This window comes from Pinus tabuliformis, chromosome 3_1, assembly GCF_031772625.1.
Source record: "Pinus tabuliformis cultivar Carrire ecotype Pingquan chromosome 3_1, CPIR1, whole genome shotgun sequence".
Lineage (NCBI taxonomy): Eukaryota > Viridiplantae > Streptophyta > Pinopsida > Pinales > Pinaceae > Pinus > Pinus tabuliformis.
Genome location: NC_142301.1, coordinates 317,939,095 through 317,960,630, shown reverse-complemented (window position 1 = coordinate 317,960,630; position 21,536 = coordinate 317,939,095). Strand labels below are relative to the sequence as shown.

General features: G+C 39.4%; 1 protein-coding gene across 1 annotated transcript in view; it reads left to right on the top strand.

Moving 5' to 3' along the window:
* The window catches only part of LOC149187051 (lactate/malate dehydrogenase family protein), a 220,881-nt gene that overhangs the window by 116,895 nt on the left and 82,450 nt on the right, over window positions 1-21,536 (top strand). The window contains exons 5-10 of the mRNA XM_089411274.1: window positions 4,359-4,540; window positions 4,655-4,725; window positions 4,888-4,978; window positions 5,185-5,259; window positions 5,528-5,629; window positions 5,867-5,989. Of these exons, the coding sequence (XP_089267400.1) occupies window positions 4,359-4,540; window positions 4,655-4,725; window positions 4,888-4,978; window positions 5,185-5,259; window positions 5,528-5,629; window positions 5,867-5,989 (644 nt within the window). The remainder of the gene's footprint in view (window positions 1-4,358; window positions 4,541-4,654; window positions 4,726-4,887; window positions 4,979-5,184; window positions 5,260-5,527; window positions 5,630-5,866; window positions 5,990-21,536) is intronic.

Sequence of the window (21,536 nt, the reverse complement as noted above, 5' to 3'; positions counted from 1 at the left end):
TACACACACACACACACACAATAAGTGAAGGAGGGCCACATAACATAAGGACATAAGTCCATACAAATAACGAACAAGAAAACCTTAAATGGATCACTCTACAATACAAGGATGTGCATGTGTCAAACTAGGGTATATCCAAACCCCAAGGTAAAACAACTTGCAAGGATGCTCGTCCTTGGGCTCAATTCCCCTTCTCCAAGATGGTGCACTCTCTAGTAGGCTATTAGTCCACCCCGTCCCTCTTCCATAATGGTCTACAATCCAAGTGTCCTCATGCAATATGCTCCTCTAACCGTGTGCCACATGTCCTCTCATGTGACTAATGTTGCTTTCATGTGCACCAATGTGATTACCATGCTCTACTGCTTCTCCTCAACATGTGTTAGAAACTTAGAGTCCAAAACCAACCTCTGTGATGTATGCTCCTCAACCCCAAGCATCCTCAATTCAAGTGTCCAGCCTCCAAGGTGTATATCACATTCTCCAAAGCTTGTAGGGTTAAGTTCCCTTATCCAAGTTCCTAGCACTCATCTTGCTATTTATGTACCTCTTCTATTTATACAACCAATTCCTCCTTTGTGCCCAATGGGTTAGTCATCATGTTGAGTAGGGAAACCATCTATTATGGCAACCAAATCCTCCTTTGTGCACCCATGGGTTATTCATCATGTTGATTAGGGTAACAATCTCCTAGGTAGGGGGTCGTGTAGCACTCTAACTGGGGTCAAGCATCCACCCAAAGCTAATGCTTCAATGCAAAGGGACTAGTGCTTAGTGAAAATACTTTCAGAGTAACCCCAAAAGCTAACACCTCAAAGAAATATTAGTAACATTTTTTGTTATAAAGGATAACAACCCTTCTAGGGCTTAATCTCTTCTCCCAAGTGCCCTAGGGTGTCATGCCCAATCAACTTGTGTTGAAATATGTAACTAGGTTCGGTCTTCATAATGACATGTGTAATCATGAATCTATGTATTTGATGTAAAGAGAAAAATAAAATTATTATTGTCATTCTTGAGGCATGGGTTTCATGCTCAAGGTCATTTGATTGATAGGTCAAGCACCCATTGAGTGCTTCTAGGGCTTGTAATTGAGTCAACAAGTCAATTGAGTCATTGTCATGTATGGAAGACCCTTTTGGGAATGTTACATCTTGTAAAGAAAATTTATGTCAAGTCAAAAGTGTCAAATAGACCCTCCAAGACCTTGTCATCATCAAAACAACTATTCAGCCTCTATGAGTGGACAAGTCGGCCTAGAGAGAGACCTATATATAAAGACCTCGACCTCATTTGGGAGAGGAGACAAGCAACTTGTGGAAGCACAAGAAGAGAGAAGAATACCTAGCGAAGGAAAGAAGAAACCAAGGAAGGAAAGCGAAGTCTTAGAAGATTGTTTTTGGGTCATCTACACCTCACACGTGCGAGAAAACTAGGGCATCAATTGCAGCAGTAAGATCGAAATTGAAGCTTCCTTAAGAAACCGAAATCAGATGTGAAAAATACTAAGTGTGCAAGCAGAGTAGTCAAGAAGGAGAAGGCTACCCAAGTGAAGTAGCAAAGGAAGCAAATTCATCATTATTATCCCACACATGCCATCCAGGGTTTCTACAATATATGTCGAAGTTACAAAAGAAGTTGTTGGGGGTCGTAGTTGCAGAAGTTGTTGGGGTTGAAGTTGCTAGAGAAAAGAAAGGTCATCAAGGACGAAGGATTGACTTGGCCTTGGAGGGGGCTTTGACAAGGGTCCTAGGTCTTGGAATCTATCATTTGAATTTCTATAAGAAGAGAAGAATTCTTGTGGGTTTTCCTCTCAAGAGGAGAGGTTTTGGCCCTGGGTGATAGCCTATATCTTGTGTCCTATTGTCTCATTAATCTTCATTGTTTGGTAGTTGTTTGATGATAGAGAACACTAATAATAATCAAGTGAAAGAAGAAAATAATCGAGTTAAGTAAAAATACATCACAAGCAGTTATCAAAGTAAGAGAAATCACCTAATCTATTTGCCCCTAGATTTCTCCACAACTTGTACTAGGTCAAGCATCACTTCTAGGTAAAATACAATTGAAACATCCAACTATCTCTTAATCAAGAGATCAATCTCAATCAAATCAGCTCTAATATCACCTGGAATCTTTGAAATGTTGTGATACCATGTAGAAATTTCGATAATTTAAAAAATAATGCAAATTCAAAAAATTCACCTCAACATTGGAGTTTATTGGATTTATTTCGTATGAACATTCAACCCCAGCACTTAATTTGAAATATGAATTTACAGCAGCAATAGTTAACTTCTTTTCAACCCAATTTCACAAGGTAGCTCAAGAAAATAAATACCATTCAAGTGTACTTCAATACCGCAAAGATACAGCCCTTAGGGCACACATTTCAAGCATATAACAGATATAAAATGTCTTGTTACAGGAAATTATAACAGCACTAATCTGCTACTTTATCTTCTAGTTATGTGTTAAATCAATTAACGAATTCAGCTTTAATATTATTTCAAATCAGTGTGCATAAGTGCTATTATCTAATTGTGAAGATAATGTAAGTTGAAATCCATATTTTTAAGTACACAATATCTGGATATACATATGAAGTACATGTACATACCAACAACTTATCAAAAGTTGCTACAGTTCAAGTTTTTCAAACCCTAGCTGGGGAAACCATAACAAAACCCTAGCCATCAACTCCTAGCTAGGAATCACTCTTGATCAAAGTTGGTTGCTTCACCAAGATCCTCAACAAGATAACATTGACACATGCAAGTCTTCCTTGGCACCTACACTTCATCCCAAGTCTTCCTTGGCACCTACACTTCATCCCATAAGTGTACAAGAATGTCTCCTCTCTCCTCCACAACAAGCACACTAAGTAGCAGAAGGGTTTCCAAATGCCACAAAACTCCAGTGTTCTTCTCTCATAAGAGCTACAAGATCAAATGTTTCTTTTACTTCTCTAGGGTTTATCCCAAACCCTAGTCTTCTTTGTCTTTTGAGGCAGAAAACCCTATTTGTAGTCTTCGCTTGAATTTCCTTAACCCTAGTGCTCAAGGCAATGAGAGCAAATACAAATGAAAAAGAGAACAAAAGGAACAAATAAAAATGAACAAGAGTACAAACAAACAAGTTTTCCTTAGCTTTGACATCTCTAAGATGAGTATTTGATTATATGATTGAAGTACAAATTGTGAAAAGTCTCTCCTTCGTTTATTTAGATGAAAGGTGAGGGAGGTCAACAATAGGTGGACCTAGTCCACTTGCAAGCAACACATCTCTACAAAAGATAGGCCCATGTGTGGAGTGCTATAACGCTAGCTGACACATTTCAAAATCCATGGCATGCACATCCAACAAGCAAGACATTGAGGATGAACACTCCTCAAAGAGGATCAAACGCTCCTCCTTTAGAGGCCTCCAATGTTCCCTTCTAAGTCATGCTCCTTTGGGTCCATAATGCCTATATTATCGCTCAACCTAAGCATCCTAAAGTCAAGTACAAGCCTCCATGCAAGCAACCAAGTGTCCCCATGCCATCTAGGGCTGAAGAGTCAACACCCTCTTTCAAGATGCTCAACGCTCCTCCAAGGTAAGTTGTTCTCCCAATCAAACAATCTACTTCGATGTGCATGCCCCATGACGAAAGCCACCAACTCCAAAGTAGAATGCCACACAAACATCAAAGTCAATGTCTAGAAATCCATGAGCAAGCTAACTCCAATATATATGCCCAACATAGGACACCCAAGGGTAATTGACACACCATGCACCCCACATCACTTGAAGCACACCCAAGTATAGTGTAGACACTTTCAGAGTATCCTTGAAAGCTAACATGTCTATACCTAAATAAAGTGATTTGTAATCTGTCACTCTTTCAATTGAAAGCTCAAAGTGACTTGGATAGAATTTCGCCACTGAAAATGCAACCAGATAGGTTCTAGAAATACATGACATGGGTTTTAAGAGAGTTAGTGTGCACAATAGGGATAAAGCCACACATTTAATGTGAAAAAAGTCAGATTACACTTTAACTACATTAACAAAGGGGCATGCCCTCTGGATTAAGAACCCAGGTCATCATCACCATAAGTGGTATGACTTATCCTTGGACCGAGGACTGACACACAAACTATTGTCAAAGTTCTCATTATGAAAATATTTCTCATTTTCGTTCTTTTAAGAGATAGAAGCTTCTTATACAGCATTGAAATTTTCAGTTCCCACTCCCTGCAGTTAAAATTCTGCTCTTCTTCAAAGTCTGGTCATCCTAAGATATTGTTGTGTAACGTGTGATCAAGATCAATTATGTCTAAGGCTGGGAAGTGACCTTGTGGAAAACCCAGGTGTTGCAATGGAGCTTGAAGATTCTTTATACCCTTTGCTGAGAGAGGTTAGCATAGGTGTGGATCCATATGAGGTTTTCCGTGATGCTGAATGGGCTCTCCTTATTGGAGCAAAGCCACGTGGGCCTGGAATGGAACGGGCTGACTTACTTGACATAAATGGACAGATTTTTGCGGCACAGGTAAATAGATGTAGACCTCGAATTTTTAGTCTCTAGCTTATTGAAGTAATGTGGACATAACCTCCTTATTTATATCTAATTCTCGATTGATTTGAAATGACACCACATTTTCAGGGAAAGGCTCTTAATGATGTTGCAAGCCCAAATGTAAAGGTTCTAGTAGTGGGCAATCCATGCAATACAAAGTGAGTTTACATTTTTTCTTGATTAATTGTTTGATGAAAATTTCTTTTGCAAGCACCTTTTCAGATACAGAGCTACAAATAGTATTGGGCATAGAACCACAACTGCCTCTTTTGATTTTGTTGAGTTTAATTATAGATACTTTTTTGTTTTTTCAATCACAGTGCCTTAATTTGCCTTAAGAATGCACCCAAGATTCCCCCTAAAAACTTTCATGCATTGACAAGGCTGGATGAAAATAGAGCTAAGTGTCAGGTACTTCTACTTGTTCTGTCCAAATAAACATGCGTCTCTTCTCAGACAATTCTTTGTATATTGTTGTATTGAGCAAATTTTGTTCTAATGCTTCTGCCATTTCTCTTTGCCATTGGTTGTTTTAGTTTTCAGTTTGATTTGTCAATGGAAGAATTCAGTTTCTAAAGTTTGGTTGCTTGTTTTATTCTGAATTTTTTTAACTACAGCTTGCTCTAAAAGCTGGAGTGTTCTATGATAAGGTGTCAAACATGACAATTTGGGGAAATCATTCAACAACTCAGGTTAGAAATTTCTAGCTGTTCACTTGAGATCTTAGCTAGCATTAAGATCAGAAATTTGACTGCAGGAATATATCAAAAGAAACTAGAATAGCATCATAATGGATAATCATTTTGTGCTGAGGATTTGAATCATCTTCCCCTTCATTGGAGAGCTGGCTATTTATTAAATATACTCGGCCTGCTCAAAGAAGGTGGCAGATATTTTGTTCATTTTTCCTGACCATCAATTGCCTGTTCGCTAACTAATTTACATTGTCCAAAATCTCAGGTTCCAGATTTTCTCAATGCGAAAATTCATGGAAGACCTGTAAAAGAGATTATCACAGATATCAAGTGGTTGGAAGTTGAATTCACTGAAATGGTTCAAAAGGTATGGAGCTCAAATCAAATCTTCCTATTTGAGTCTTGCAAATGCAAGTGTGTTTTAGGATTTTAATTGAGATTTAGTTGTCTACATATGCTTCTACAACTGGGACTTGATGTAGTTGCAATCTTACTTATATGAGAATATAAATTTGTGGAATTAACAAGTGATTATTATTGATGGCATTAACATTGTTCGTTTCAATCTGTTTAACTCTATTATATATTTTGTTTACTTCTACAGCGTGGAGGTGTCTTGATAAAGAAATGGGGAAGATCTTCAGCTGCATCTACTGCTGTCTCAATTGTGGATGCGATAAAATCACTCACCATCCCCACTCCTGAAGGGGACTGGTTTTCTTCAGGGGTGAGTTACATGTTTGATGACATATATGTCTCTTCAACTTAGTTTTATATAATGTCACTATTTTTAAGGATCACCATCATGACAGCAGAAACTACCAATAGGACGAGAAGCTTCTAAATGTAATTTAATAATTCTTTAGAAATTTCACTGCTTGTTTATCTATTGAAATTCATATTGATATTGAGCCAAATGTAGTCCTATGATCTGCAAAAATTAAACTTGAGAGCTCAAAGAATTCCATATACATGTTCATAAGTTGTGAATTAGAAATATAGATTAATCAACTTTAAGAAATTAGAACTAGTTGATCTATCATTAAGTCTTGGATCCAGAGCACCAACTGTTCTTGGGAATATCTCAAACAGCTTTGCTTGCTCCAGAAGTGGTGAGTTCATCTGTATGTGATCCAACTTTCCCAACTACCAATGCTTGCATTTTATGCAACGCCAAAACTTTTGAAGCGTGTTACAAGTTTCAATTCCTGCAGTGATTACTATGCCAACAGTTGCACACGTAGAAATTATAATCTAGTCAGGATGTCCATGCAGTGTCTAATGCTACTAGTAGCTTTGGAGTAAGTCTAAATTTGGACACCATGCTAGAAAGTTAAACATTTAGCTTCAAATTTTGTGTTTTTTTTTTTTTATATATTGATTTAATGCTTCATATGAGTCCTGTCAGACTTGGTCAACTTATAATCAAGTGCTATGGTCAATCAAGTAACTGAAAGTTTGAAAGTAAATGCATAACTTAACTTTCTCATACAGTATCCAAATTTAGGCTTTGACTTGTTCCAAAGCTACCACTGAACAAACTGTGTCAACTTATAATCCAGGACTATGATCAATGAACTAAAAGTTCCTTGATCTCCCTATGGTCGATTGAGGCTGGATAAAGCAGCCATCTATTCTATAATTCCAACATAGTGCAAGCAATGCCTAAGGTCCTAATGCCAAGATTTAAACCCAGGTCATTAACATGGCAAGTCAGGAAACCCCATCCCAACCACTAGACCGTAATCCAACAAACAAATTTTCAATTTGTTGAATTCATAATCAATGTCCAGTACATTGCTGCTCAAGCTTCTCAATGAAGGAAACTGAAGCTTTTCTTTTCGTTGAAAAATACTTCTTGTATTAAACAGATAACATTTATAAAGAACAGAGACATGGAGGAGTGTATACAAGGGGCAAAGGAGAAAGAAAATATAAAATTTCATCCTTAGCACTACTAAAGTTGAGATAAAATCAGAATAGGCTAAAGCATCTAGACTCTTGGCATCGGGGTATAGCTCTTAGCATGTTGCTAGTTACCTCTTCTTGCCAAATCATACATAATGAAGAAACAGGGCTATCTTCATTGGCAAAAATACATTTACACCTTAGTTTCCAAATAGAGAGCAAACTTGAAGAAACTCTAAGGAAATTCCGCAATCCCGTAAAGGCTAAAAGAACTCTGTTTGGATTCATCCAACACGGCTGCCCTCCAATGGATAATTGCTTGAAGAATAGAAGAAACATGCGTTAGAATCTGTGGCAAACAACCTGTGGCTTTCTGACATACCCACTAAATGTGCTTTAGATATTCCGTTTTACTGGATGTTTGGCATCTGTGAAACCACTTATTTCCATCTGATGTTGGTAGTCCCTTGCAGATGACCAGCCAAGCAAAAACTTGTAAGTTGTAGGACAGACAAAAAGATACACACTATGCAATATATATATCCATCTGATCTCCGGATTTGAAGAGGTCTATCTGAAATTTAGCATTAGTTCCTGTTACATTCAAACAAACTTAATGATAAAATCCCTAATCCACAAGTTGCAATGTAAAGGGGAACTACCAGGACAGTTACCACTGTCACCTAAGCAACCTATCCTCTTACATTTGGTTGGATCTTCTCTAACTCAAGTGGGGTGTCCCAAGCAATTAGGAATGCTAAAGTTATAATCAATGAAGCTCAAGGTGATGATGAAAAGATAGCTCTAGCAAAACAATACTTTTGTCTTTTTGTAGTATAGTGAAGATAGGGGACTAGTGCTTATCCAATTTTGGGCCAATGTAATCAAGAGAGAAATTCATGAATGGTTAAGGCATAAAGTTGTTATATCTGGCACAATAAGCCTTAACTTGTTAAATGATGAAGAAATATACTTGGAGGGTGTTGGAAAAGTAACTAGGTTTGGTCTTCATAATTGTATATGATGTAAAGAATATAAGAAGAAATTATTTATTTATAAAGCATGGGTTTCATGCTTGTGTCATTTAGGTCAAGGCATCTGTTGCATGCCTTTAGGAATTATCATAAAGAGTCGATTTAAATTTGTAAGACTCTCTTGGTTGTGTTGTCATTTTAAAGTCAACTAGATTTCTAGCTACATGAGATGCTCAAGTCAACCTATAGAAGCTCTACAAGTCGGCCTCCAGATCACCATTCATGTCAGCCTAAACCCTGATCATGTCAGCCTGATCTCTGTCCATTCAACGTAAGTCCAGTTGGTATATATAACTGTGGCTCGGATCATTTTGGAGCATGAAGCATAGCACTACAATCTGCAGTTCAGAGATAAGTTTGATTGAAGAAAAGAGGACCAAAATTACTATATGTAATCTACCTATCCAAAGGTTCAGTTCAGTCATCTGAAACTATATTATAGTCTATCAACCGAAGCTACAGGTCTATCAACTGAAGCTACAGTCTATCATCCAAAAATACAGTAGAGTTGCAGGACTACAATCTGAAAGTATATCATCCAAAGCAACAGTGGAGTTACAGGATTGTCATCTGAAAGTCTGTTATCCAAAGCTATAGTGGAGTATTCTGAAGTTGCAGTTCTAGGTTTGTCATCCAAAGTTACAGTAATTCTAAATGTTGCAATCAAGGTGATCCAAAGATTACAGTGATCTGATGTGGTGTGGTACGAGGTAGCAGTCCAGTTTTTTTTGTAGAGGAAGAATTGCAGTGATACTTTAAAGGCTTGAAGGAAGTAGCATCTTTGTTGACTTGAGGAAGACTTGTAGCTAGAAGGTGGTTTGACTTGGTCATTGGGTTGTGAAAAGTCTCATCTTCGATCTATTTCTATAAGAAGGATATTGTTTGGGTTTCCCTAAGTTGTGGGGTTTTGCCCTGGTGAGGAGCCTACATTGGTGTCTTCTGTCTCTTGTATTTATCCTTTTGGTAATTGCTTGATGGAAGAAAACCAAAATAATTAATAAGAAGACATAAACTTCACAAGTAATTATCAAGCTAAGGAAAATCATTCTTGACCTACAAGCTACAACTACTTTGATTTTCCAACATGGGATCAGAGATAAGGTGAAGGAGAGACATCACATCTAAAGAGCAGAAAGAAGTCCATCATTGTAGCAGCTTAAGAAAATTATTGTTGCAGAAGGTATCCCTCAACTATCAGCTTACCTCCAAGACCTTGTATCTAATCTAATGGCTTATATGTGCAAGGAGAACAATAAATTAGGAGCATCCAACTTCTAGGCATGGAAAAAGAGAATTGACTTAGCCCTTAGAGAGAATGATGTCATGAAGTACGTTCTTGGTAAGGTCCCTATTCCAGATAAGGAGAATGAAGAAGAAGTTGAAAAATATGAAAAAGGAGAAGTCAAAGCTCAAAGAATTCTCTTTGAGTCTATTAAAGACCACCTCATTACGTTTGTATCAGAACTATCCACAGCTAAAGAAGTATATGAGACTTTGGTAAAGTTATACTCAGTCAACACAACTGGTCACACGATTGCCTTAAGGACTCAATTATAACAATCAAAAATGTCTACAGAAGATACTATATCTACCTTCTTCATGAAGCTATCAAAAATCAAAGACCAATTTCAAGAAGCTGGTGAGAAAATATCTGATTCAAAATTAATTACAGTAGCAATTAATGCTCTACCTAAGGAATGGGATGGATTTGCAAGCAGTATTTGTGCAAGAAAAGAACCTCCATCATTTGAAGAACTATGGGCTCAATGTTCAATAGAAGAATCCAGAATAAAGGCAAGAGGCAAATCCCAAATCTACCGATGAAGTTGCTCAAGCCTATGCAGCTAAATCAAAGAAAGTTTTTGATAAGAAAAAGAAAAAAACATTAGAGATATGTCCAAAGTTCAGTGCTTTGGAATCTGGATGTCATGAATATGGACACATCAAATCTAATTGTCCAAAGAATCCTAAGAACAATAAAAGAAAGGAAAGGTCTGAATCTTTAATAGCTATAGAGGAAGAACCCTCAAAGAAGCAGAAGGAAGAAGTCAAGGATCTCTTTTATTAGAATGATGATTGGTTTGCAACATAAGGATTTAGAAAAATGGTCTAGCATGAAGAAGACATGCTTAGAAGAATTGTTCTTAATTTGGCATTGAAGAATAGAAGTGATAGTACCTTGGATTGTGATGAAGACCTTGTAGCAAGCTTCCATTAATCATGAAGGACTAAGGTCTGTAGTCCTTGAGGTACGTATAATTGTTTTTGTACATATAAAGATTTATTAGGGTTTTGGGACATGTTTGGTTTTAGGGTTTGTAGCTTTCATCTTATTAAAAGTTGTTGGCATCTAGGTTTTTGTAAACCTTTGCTAGTATTTGGAAATCCTAATCAAAAGAGAAACCCTAACCCTAATTGGTTTATTCCCTCATAGAAACCCTAGCCCTTGGTATCTAGGGTTTGTAGATAGGCTAGGGTATATGGAAATCCCTAGTAAGGGTGGAATTGGTTTTGAGACTCAAACCCTAGGGTTGATGTTTCATAGGGAAATATCAAGGAACTTAGGGTTTGAATCTGAAAACCCTGGGATTCTCCCTCTCTAAGATTCCATAGAAACCCTAGGTTGTCTAAACTATCACCATGCTCTTGTACTTGTATATTTTGCTTGGTGGTACTTGTCGGTGAATGTTGTAGGTATATAATAAGGAAGCAAAATGAGAAAGATATGTTGATCTTATCCCATGAAGAGCATGATGAATGGAGGGAATGATAACTTGGTAATCAATTTGGATCCTTGGGCACTCTGATAAAGATAAACTTATATAATGGATCATGAATGTTGATGAAACTATCATGGTGAGGTAAGTCAAATGTTAATATCTATTGTTGGTTATCTTGTTCACTTGTTGTTTTTGCTACCTGGAAAGATGTTGTAGTCATACATGATAAATGTTGAGGAAAAGCTCAACATCTGATAATTAACATATATGAAGATCAAGATGTGCTCATCTTGGGATTGAAAGGTAGCAGTGAGAACGTAACCTGAAGGTGTAGTGGGGAAATCGCTTTCGAAGGTATGATCAGTTTGAAGTCTGAAAAGGTTCAATTGAAGAACCTCATTAATAAAGTCAAGACAAAAGGTCATGTGTAAGATGTATGACTTGGAATTTGCCATGAGAACATGGCTCCATGATCCTTGAAAGAAAGCAAGAAGCATGTACAGTGAGATGGGAAGGGAAGAGGGAGCCATGCAAGAACTGATAGTTGGTGCTTTATGAAAGACAAGGAAGAAGTCTTGTGGCTGTGAAATTGAGAATCTCCTTTAGTCTTGAGAGGGAGTAAAAGGAGTCTCCTTGAATAGGAGTGGGATCTATTTTTTGATTAAAAACAGAATAGAGATGTCCTCCTTGATTGAGCGGGAGTATGGTTGGACACAGTTTCTCCCTGTGTCATGTACTAGACTAGGACTAATAGTCATAAGTCTAGTGCATGCATCACGGATAGGGAGAATGATGACTTGTTTGGTTCTCCTAGTGTTAAGTACTTTGATGGAATAGGACTGATGTCCTAGGTAAAGTACTTGAACATGGATAAGGAAAATGTTGGATAGAATAAACATCTTGGACAAACATTCTTGGAGTCATGAAATGTGATGGATTAGGATGAAAATCCTAGGTCACATGGAATTGAAAAAAAATGGTCTGATGGTAGGATTACTTCGGGTATCCTAGGTGGATTATGTATGATGATGAGGCCATGTGTCCTGTGCCTCCCAGCATTGTGATCTGATCTTATGAGAGATAGTGTACCTGTCAAGGCCTTGGGTAATATGACAATGTTGGCTATGATGACTGATGCTTATCAATCTGGATCCCTTCTTATGAGAATATTTCAATTTGAGATAGACTTGTTGAAACATTATGAATACCTCCCTAGTTAAGAGGGACTGTTGGAAAGGTAACTAGGTTCGGTCTTCATAATTGTATACGATGTAAAGAATATACGAAAAAATTAGTTATTTATAGAGCATGGGTTTCATGCTTGTGTCATTTAGGTGAATGCATCCATTGCATGCCTTTAGGAATTATCATAAAGTGTCAATTTAAATTTGTAAGACTCTCTTGGTTGTGTTGTCATCTTAAATTCAACTAGACCCCTAGCTACAAGAAGATGCTCATCAAGTCAACCTATAGAAGCTCTACAAGTCAGCCTCCAGATCACCATTAATGTCAGCCTAAACCTTGATCATGTTGGCTTAGTCTCTGTCCATTCAACGTAAGTCCAGTTGGTATATATAATCGTGGCTTGGATCATTTTGGAGCACGAAGCATAGCACTACAATCCATAGTTCAGATATAAGTTTGATTGAAGAAAAGAGGACTGAAACTCCTATAAGTAATCTACCTATTTGAAGGTTCAGTTTAGTCATCCAAAACTTTATTATAGTCTATCGACCAAAGCTATAGGTCTATCAATCAAAGCTCAGCCTATCATCCGAAACTGCAGTAGAGTTGCAGGACTACCCTCCGAAATTATATCTTCTGAAGCAATAGTGGAGTTATAGGACTATCATCCGAAAATATGTTATCCAAAGCTATAGTGGAGTATTATGAAGTTGCAGGTCTAGGTCTGTCATCCAAAGTTACAATGATTCTAAACGTTGCAATCAAGGTGATCTGAAGATTACAGTGATCTGAAGTGGTATGGTATGAAGTTGTAGTCCAGTTTTTTTTTTGTAGATGAAGAATTGCAGTGATACTTCAAAGGCTTGAAGGAAGTAGCATCTTTGTTGACTTGAAGAAGACTTGTAGCTAGAAGGTGGTTTGACTTGACCATTGGGTTGTGAGGAGTCTCATCTTTGATCTATTTCTATAAGAAGGAGATTGTTTAGGTTTTCCCCAAGTTGTGGGATTTTTCCCTAGCAAGGAGCCTACAGTGTTGTCTTTTGTCTCTTGTATTTGTGTTTTTGGTAATTACTTGATGAAAGAAAACCAAAATAATTAATAAGAAGACATAAACTTCACAAGTAATTATCAAGCTAAGAAAATCATTGTTGACCTACAACTACCTTAATTTTCCAACAGAGGGGTCCCTAAAGGTTCCACACTCGAAAAATATTATAATACGACTCTTGTTATAGCAACATCTCACACATTTCGAGATAAAGTTCAAAATCTCAAGTGCGATATCATGTGTACTCAAGAGGGGGAAAATTGTCACCTCATCAACCCTGTTCTCACTTCTAGCCATCTGTACTCCAGCTCAAGGGGGGTTCTCCCTAGTAGATCTTAGAGATCTAATGGCTCAATCAAGCCAAGAGCCTCCTAAGGATTTTATTTTAAATACGACCAATCAAAGGATTAAACCTTTAGGGTTTAAGGTGGATAAGATTGTTAGGGTTCTTTTGAATATTTCTAGGTTTGAGTTCAACATGAAAGGTTCCCAAACACGCAAAACCAAGGGGGGATCGTTAGGGGAGTAAAACCCCAACAAAACAATTTAAATGATTTACAAGGAAAAAGGATGAAGAAGGATAGAAGGTCAATGCCTTAGCTTGCTAATATAGTTTGGGTGCATATGGGGTCAAGAAGCAACACACTTGAAGAGAAATGGAATAGATTTAGGTTCAAAGACTAGAACAGTCTGACTTGTGTGCCCTAATGGTTTGACCTAGGCGTTTGTCAATCTTCAAAGATGGGAACCCTTGCAATTGTATCCACCTTAAACCCTAATGGTTTAATCCTTTGATTGGTGGGTATTTAAAGTAGAATCCTTAGGGGATCTTGATTTGGCTTTACTGGGCCATCAGATCCCTAAGATTTACTAGGGAGAACCCCCCTTGAGCTAGAGGAGGGTTGGCCAGAAGTGAGAAGAAAGTTGGTGAGGTGACAGTTGGTCCTCCCTTAAGTACATAGAATCTTGCACTTGAGCATCTGGACTTTATCTTGAGAAGTGTAACTTTTTGGCATTGTTGTTGGGGATAAAGTCCATTTCCTAAAAGACGACAATGGATGAGGTTTCAGTTTTGAGGTCTTATATAGGTGAGTCCATTGGAAGAACAAAGTCCTTGTTCTTCGAAGATTTTGAAGACTTGATACTTGTGAGGTGAGACAAGCACCACTGTGAATGCATTTGACAACTCATCTTGGCGACTCCATTGTGAAAAAGGTACAAAATTGCATTTACCTTCAAAGTAGAATGTTCATGGTGAAAATTTTGTACAGATGAAGGATGCCTACATGGGATTTATATGTATTGTTTTCTAGATTGGATATTGAGAATATCTTGGGATACCCAAATAGGCCTCCCATAAAAATTGATGAAAAGCTTCCAAATTTGAGGGTACCTCTTTGGTTATTGTCCCACATGTCTTGGAATTTGTGAAACATATTCCAAAATTCAAGGAAAGAAAGATTCCATGATGAGATTATTTGTTCGTTCCTTGGGAATTGTTGGAAAGCTAATCCTTGAACAACCATTGGGTGTCCAACGGACCTCTTGGAAGATGAATCCAAGGGTCATCAACAAATGTATTTGTGTGTCATACTAATGAAAAATGCACTGCATGCTTAAATTTTAATTCATGTATTCCTATAATGGTATCAAAGCCTAGAACAACCGTAGGTTTGTGATCCGGATCTTGGGGGTAGGCCCCCAAGATCTAAAAAATTAATATGGATCTTGGGGGGGAGGCCCCCAATATATGAAAAATTGGAATGTCAGAAGAAAATAGAAGAACACACATTAAACAAAACCACCAAGGAACATTTTATTAAAATAGAGAATAACTGTAAAAGCTACATTGTGGTGGACAACGTATCCTTTTACAAAATGTGACTTGTTACTTATAGTCTTTTTTTGGTTATAATACCACAGGTAAATTCCATGGGAGGTAGATACCATGGGTGATTGAATACCATGGGTGGATCTCACTTACAATACTATGGGTGGATGTCTCTTACAATACAATGGGTAAATTCCATGGGTGGATAAATGTGAAAATTCGAAAATCCCACCCAAATCAACTACTGCAGCGATTGATTAAACTTCTCCTATTTGTTAATAACTGAAACAAATTATCTACTGCTTCCTACAGCAAATATTGAAGCTAATACAACTGTAACCTTCACTTAATTAATTAATTTGCCCAAAACAAGAACAAAACAATAGAGAAAGAGATACACAAGTGACACAGTATTTTTTGGACAAATGTCCTCGGAAAACCCAATGCGGGAAAACCGGTGCAACGGCTTTGAGGGTTTTATATTATTAAGTAGTAGTTTTTGAATACAACTCTGGATACCCTTCTGGCAATCCAGTTACAGAGAAATAAATTGGCAAAAAACTTAGTGAGGTTACCTCACTCTACCCGACAAGTCCCGGTTGATCCAGCAGCTGAACCAACTATCCCCAGCTATCTCTGCGCTGGCCCTGCGTCAGCCTCAAAGGCTCTGTGTCAGCTCTGTGTTGAGTCTACTTGCCTCCTGGAGCTCTGATGTCAACCCTCCTGGTTCAGACGTCAATTCCCCGACAAATTTCAGACTTCTGCTGGAAGATTGCGATGCTTCTGCGTGAGCCCTTCTAGCTCTGCGTCAAGCACTGTGTGGGCCCTTCTGGCCCAGCGTCAACCCTTCCTGGGCTTGCGATCCCTCCTCTTGGTGTCTCTCTGTCCTTTGTTGCGTATCCTGGGCACTGGAGAAGATACTCCAACCCAACTATCCCTGCCCCTCATTGCAAAAGCTCACTATCGAAAGTCTTCAGGCAAATCCTCTGCCTTGCTTCAGAAAATCGAAGTTCTGAACTCTGTGTGTGTGTGTTTGTTTCCAAGTGACCCTCAAGCCTCCTTAAATAATCTCCTCATTGACATTCAACGGCCTAGATTAGAAGTTAATCAATGGCTAAGATCATTTCTACTTGATCCTCGTCTTCTTCTAGAAGTTACTCCCACAGTTAGATTAATATACATTAATTATTTTATTTTCCTAGGTTTAGACTTAGAGTCCCATTAAAAATAATTAATTATTTTAACAAAACTATTTCTGGGTGGAATTTCCCAAAATGCTTTCTAGTTTCTTTGGAATACATGTGCCCAAGCCTCCTTGCAAAATTTGAGACTTGGAGCACATTTGATGCTAGCAAAAATCAACACTCCCTGTTAGCGAGGAATATGCTCTAGCAATTTAACTTGCTGAAGCATCACTCTGTTCTGTAACACCTCCCTCTGCGCTGCTAATGTCTGACATGTTGTCCACCAACAACTGCACAAATGTTGCATCTGTACAGCTGCTGACCCTGCCACTGTCAACACTACATCTGTACTGCAACTTCCTCTGAAATTCTGCATCTGTGCTGCTGGCACTAGCACTGCAAACTTCCATTGCACTGCAAATTGTTGCTGCTACTCCACCAACAACGGAAAAACATCCCAAATTACTGAACTAACTGTGTTCAGTATGATACCATGTGAATGTTGGAGACTGATTGCTGCTAGTCTCTGGGTTGACCCTCTGAATCTACTGCGCTGCTGCTAACCTCTGCTCCGTGCCATCTGCACTGCTGCCAACTCTGCTTTGCATTGCTTAGTCTCTGGCGCTCCTAGCCACTGCAATTGTCTCTCTGGCGCTCCTAGTAGCACCATCCGACACTAGTCCATCCTGCTACCATCAAACTGGGCTCCCATAGCAAGGTATTGATCCAAGAGGTGGGTTCATTAAGGATCCTGTCCATCTGTAGCTCCTTCGAACTACAACTCCAAATCAGCCCACCTCCCTCCTGGAGGTATCTCGACTGTCATGGCGAACTCCTCTTCCTCGATCTTTGCGGGCGCAGGCTTTGGATCGTGCTTCTTATCTTTGTACTTCTTCCTAAGAGGACACTGAGTTGCGTAGTGACCCATCTCACCACACCTGAAGCACTTTATCTTTGAGACGTCCTTCTTACGTCTTCGCTGCTCCTGTTGCCCCTTAGATGCAAGGGCTGCATTATCCTCCTCCTCCTTGGGCTTCGACCCACTGTTGCTGCTTCTATCAAGCTTACACTTGACTAGATCTCTCCTCAACTCCTCTTGCTTGAGAGCTACCCACATCTCATCCCAATTCGGCAAAGTCACCCTGCCCAGGATACTCTGGACAAAGACTTGCCACTCATCTGAGACAAAATTGAGGGCCAATCTAACCAACTCCGAGTCTTGACGTGTAGACCCCACAACAGATAACTCATCACGGGTCTCCTGAAGCTTCGTGAAGAATGGATCCACACGCTCCCCCTTCTGCATCTGAGCAGATCTCAGCTTTTGCTCCAAGTACATCTTTCGTTGCTCTCAAGATCCCTGATATAGCATAGACAATGCATCCCACATCTCATTAGCATTTCCTCTATTAGTGATATGACAGAGAACATGATCCTTCACTCTGTCGGGGATCATTCTTTTTGCCTTTGCCATTTCAACTCGGTACTTCTTCAACAAATTTGCATCTGCAGGCACAGCCACCACGCTGTCGACATATGTCTTGAGGGCATGTTCATTTAGAAGGAATGACATCCTAGCCTTCCAGAGGACATAGTTGGATGCTCCGTCCAACCTATCCTAATCCCTCAATCCATTGGTCGCCATTTCTGCCACAAATGTCGAAAATCTCCTCTCTAGTTCTTACTGTTGCTGCTCAGCCAATAAAAAGACGGACCTCTTGGTGGAAAGTCTTACTGAGGAAGAAATTCCCTCAATCATGCTTCTTCCTTCCCTTTTGATGTCTTTCTGCCCAGCAAAACGACCTACAGAAAAGACTGCGTCCCACTAACTTCTCCTCACGTTAAGGGTTTAGAGCTGCTTCCTCTGCCGCAACAAACTTTCGAACTGGGAGTCCTTACTCTTTGTCGACTCACTCAGAGAGAGACTGCCTCAAAAATCAACCCTCCGGCTAGGACTGTGCAAACCCTCTAGGGTTTCGAACTGCTACCTCCTACAGCTATTTCGATCTCCCTCTTCTGTTCAGCGTTTGGTTCTCTGGCACTATTCTTGTTTCACCCGCACTAGCTCTGATACCATGTGAAGATTCGAGAATCCCACCCAAATCAACTACTGCAGCAACAGATTAACTTCTCCTATTTGTTAATATCTGAAACAAATTATCTACTGCTTCCTACAACAAATATCGAACCTAATACAATTGCATCCTTCACTTAATTAATTAATTTGCTCAAAACAAGAACATAACAATAGAGAAAGATACACACAAATGACACTATTTTTTGGACAAATGTCCCCGGAAAAACCCAATGCGGGAGAATCGGTGCAGCTGAGGGTTTTATATCATTAAGCAGTAGTTTTCTGAATACAACTCTGGATGCCCTTCTGGCAATCTAGTTATAGAGAAATAAACTGGTAGAAAAACTTAGTGAGATTACCTCACTCCACCCGGCAAGTCCCCGCTGATCCAGCAGTTGAAAGAACTATCCCTGGCTATCTCTATGTTGGCCCCGCGTCAACCTCAAAGGCTGTCAGCTCTGCACTGAGTCTACTTGCCTCCTAGAGCTTTGACATGAGCCCTCTCGATTCAAACGTCAATTCCTCAGCAAATCTCGGACTTCTGCTAGAAGACTGTGTTGCTTTTGCGTGAGCTCTTCTGGCTCTACGTCAAGCACTGCATGGGCCCTTCTGGCCTAGTGTCAACCCCTCCTGGGTTTGCGTTCCCTCTCCTAGTGTCTCTCCGACTCTCTGTTGCATATCCTGGGCTCTGGAGAAGATACTCAAACCCAACTATCCCTGCCCCTCACTGCGAAAACTCACTATCGAAATTCTCCCAACAACTCCTCTTCTCTGCTTCAGAAAATCAAACTTCTGAACTCTCTGTGTGCGTGTTTGTTTCCAAGTGACCCTCAAGCCTCCTTAAATAATCTCCTCGTTGACATTCAATGGCTCAGATTAGAAGCTAATCAATGGTTAAGATCATTTCTGCTTGATCTCCGTCTTCTTCTAGAAGTTACATCCACAGTTAGATTAATACCCTTATTTTCCTAAGCTTAGACTTAGGATCCCATTAAAAATAATTAATTATTTTAATAAAATTGTTTATGGGTGGAATTTCCCAAAACATTTTTTGGGTTCTTTGGAATACATGTGTCCAAGCCTCCCTGCAAAATTTGAGACTTAGAGCACATCTGATGCTACCAGAAATCAACAATAAATACCTTAGGTGGATGAATACCATGGGTGGATGCCACTTACAATACCATGGGTATTTTCCATGAGTGGATAAATACCCCATGGGTCGATAAATACCATGGGTGGATGCCAATTTTCATTTGGATCATTCCTTCCTCCTTAAGAGACAATGGTCTCCATTGCGTGAAGTTCCCTCCTAAGAAGCCTTTGTTGAATATGAAGAGCCACTGAAGAGAAGGGTTTTGTGTGGTTAACCCATAACCGTGATGCATGAGGATCTGAGGATAGAGATACCCTGTAATGCTTGTGACCAACTATGATACCGATAGTGTGCGCCTAGCAAATGGACTTCGATGAAGTGTGGGTTTGTGGATGACCCATAACAATGACAAACGAAGATCAAAAGATAGAGATACCCTATAATGCTTGTGACCAACTGTGATACTAACAGTGTGCGGCCTAACAAATGGACTTCGATGACAAGGATTTTGTGCGGTTGACTCATAACCGCGATGCTGACTGTTGATGAATAGCAAGTGCCTACACAGCATGGGTGGGAGGACACGTCTCCAAAGAATCCAAGCCGGATGTTGCTATGATAAACTGATGAATGTGAAGCAAGTGCCTACTAAAGCGGGGTGGGAGGGCACGTCTCCAAAGGGAACCCGCTCCAAATGTTGCTCTAGATATAAAAAGTTAAAACTAATTTAAAATGGGGATAACTTAGTCAATATAACTCAGAATATTTATTACAACCTGTTTTTGGAAATACAATGACCATTCTGCATCTTCCTATGTGATTGAAATCCCGATTTGGAGTCTGGACACTTTGGAACTCAGATTCGCGCTGCCACTGCCCCCCCCCAATCACAGAAGCTTTGAAAAAATAGATTTTAAATCAGCAATATCGCCCTCATCTGAACTCTGATTCAACCAATTTTTTCTTGAAATTGGGTGATTTTTCAAGAGGAGCTCACATATACAATCATTTTTCTGAAATTCTACACAAAAACTACACAAAATGATAGGAGAGTTGTGGTCCACGAATTGTTGTCAGAAAAAAATCTGCAACACAACTTATTTCAAATCAGCGATATCGCCCTCATCTGGACTTTGATTTGACTTTTTTTTATTTTGGTACTTTTTCGCAAGGAATTAAATCTGTTATTGTTTTTTGTAAATTTTGCACCAAAAGTTTCAGATCTAATCTGCAAACTTGCCACTCAAAAAAATCCTGCAAAAAATGAAAAAAAAAATCTTCCCGCTTTGCCCAAGAAAGTGCTCTGTGGAGGTTGTAGCATGTGCACTATCTCATATTGGGACAACAGGTTCCTAAGTACATTTTGGTCAAGTCTCTAGTTGATGTTGGATACCAAATTCACTAAGTCCACGACTTTTTATCCCCAAACTAATGGCCAAACAAAGGTCGTCAACAGGATGATCGTACACATTTTGCGTATGTAAAACTCGAAGCATCCACGCACATGGGATGAAATCCTCCCCTATGTCCAACACAACTACAACAGAGCTCTCCATAGCTCAACTAGCCATAGGCCCTTTCAGTTGGGGTTGGGATTCCAGCCACTATGTCTCATTGATGTGGCCATACCATTTGCAGCTATTTAGGCAGATTCGGCTCATGTCCAGTTTGAAGCTGACAAGGCCAATAGCTTCATTGAGCGCATTCAACACATCTTCCAACAGGTCCATGACATATTGGACAGAGCCAATGCTAAGTACAAGAGGCGTCATGATCAGCATCAAGTGTCACACAAGTTCTAGGTGGGCGACAAAGTTTGGTTACATTTGCAGAAGGAGTGCCTTGTTGAGCCCCACCGCAAGCTTCACCCACTCCGATATGGACCTTACACCATCGCTAAGGTTGTAGGGGATAATGCTTTCGAGCTTAGGATTCCACCATTCCTTGCCCTGCACCCAATGTTCAATGTGGACTGCCTTCGACCATACTTTCCACCATTATTGGACACATCAGACATTGCAGAACAACTCACACCAACAAAGTTAAACCCAGACTGCATGGAACATGCCACAACTGATCGGATTATGGACACGCAGATCAAGAACACTTGCCAACAGAAGATCCAACTGTATCGGGTTGTCAAAGCTGGCCAACTCCTGCACCAAGGCAAGTGGCTCACCAGGGACCAAGT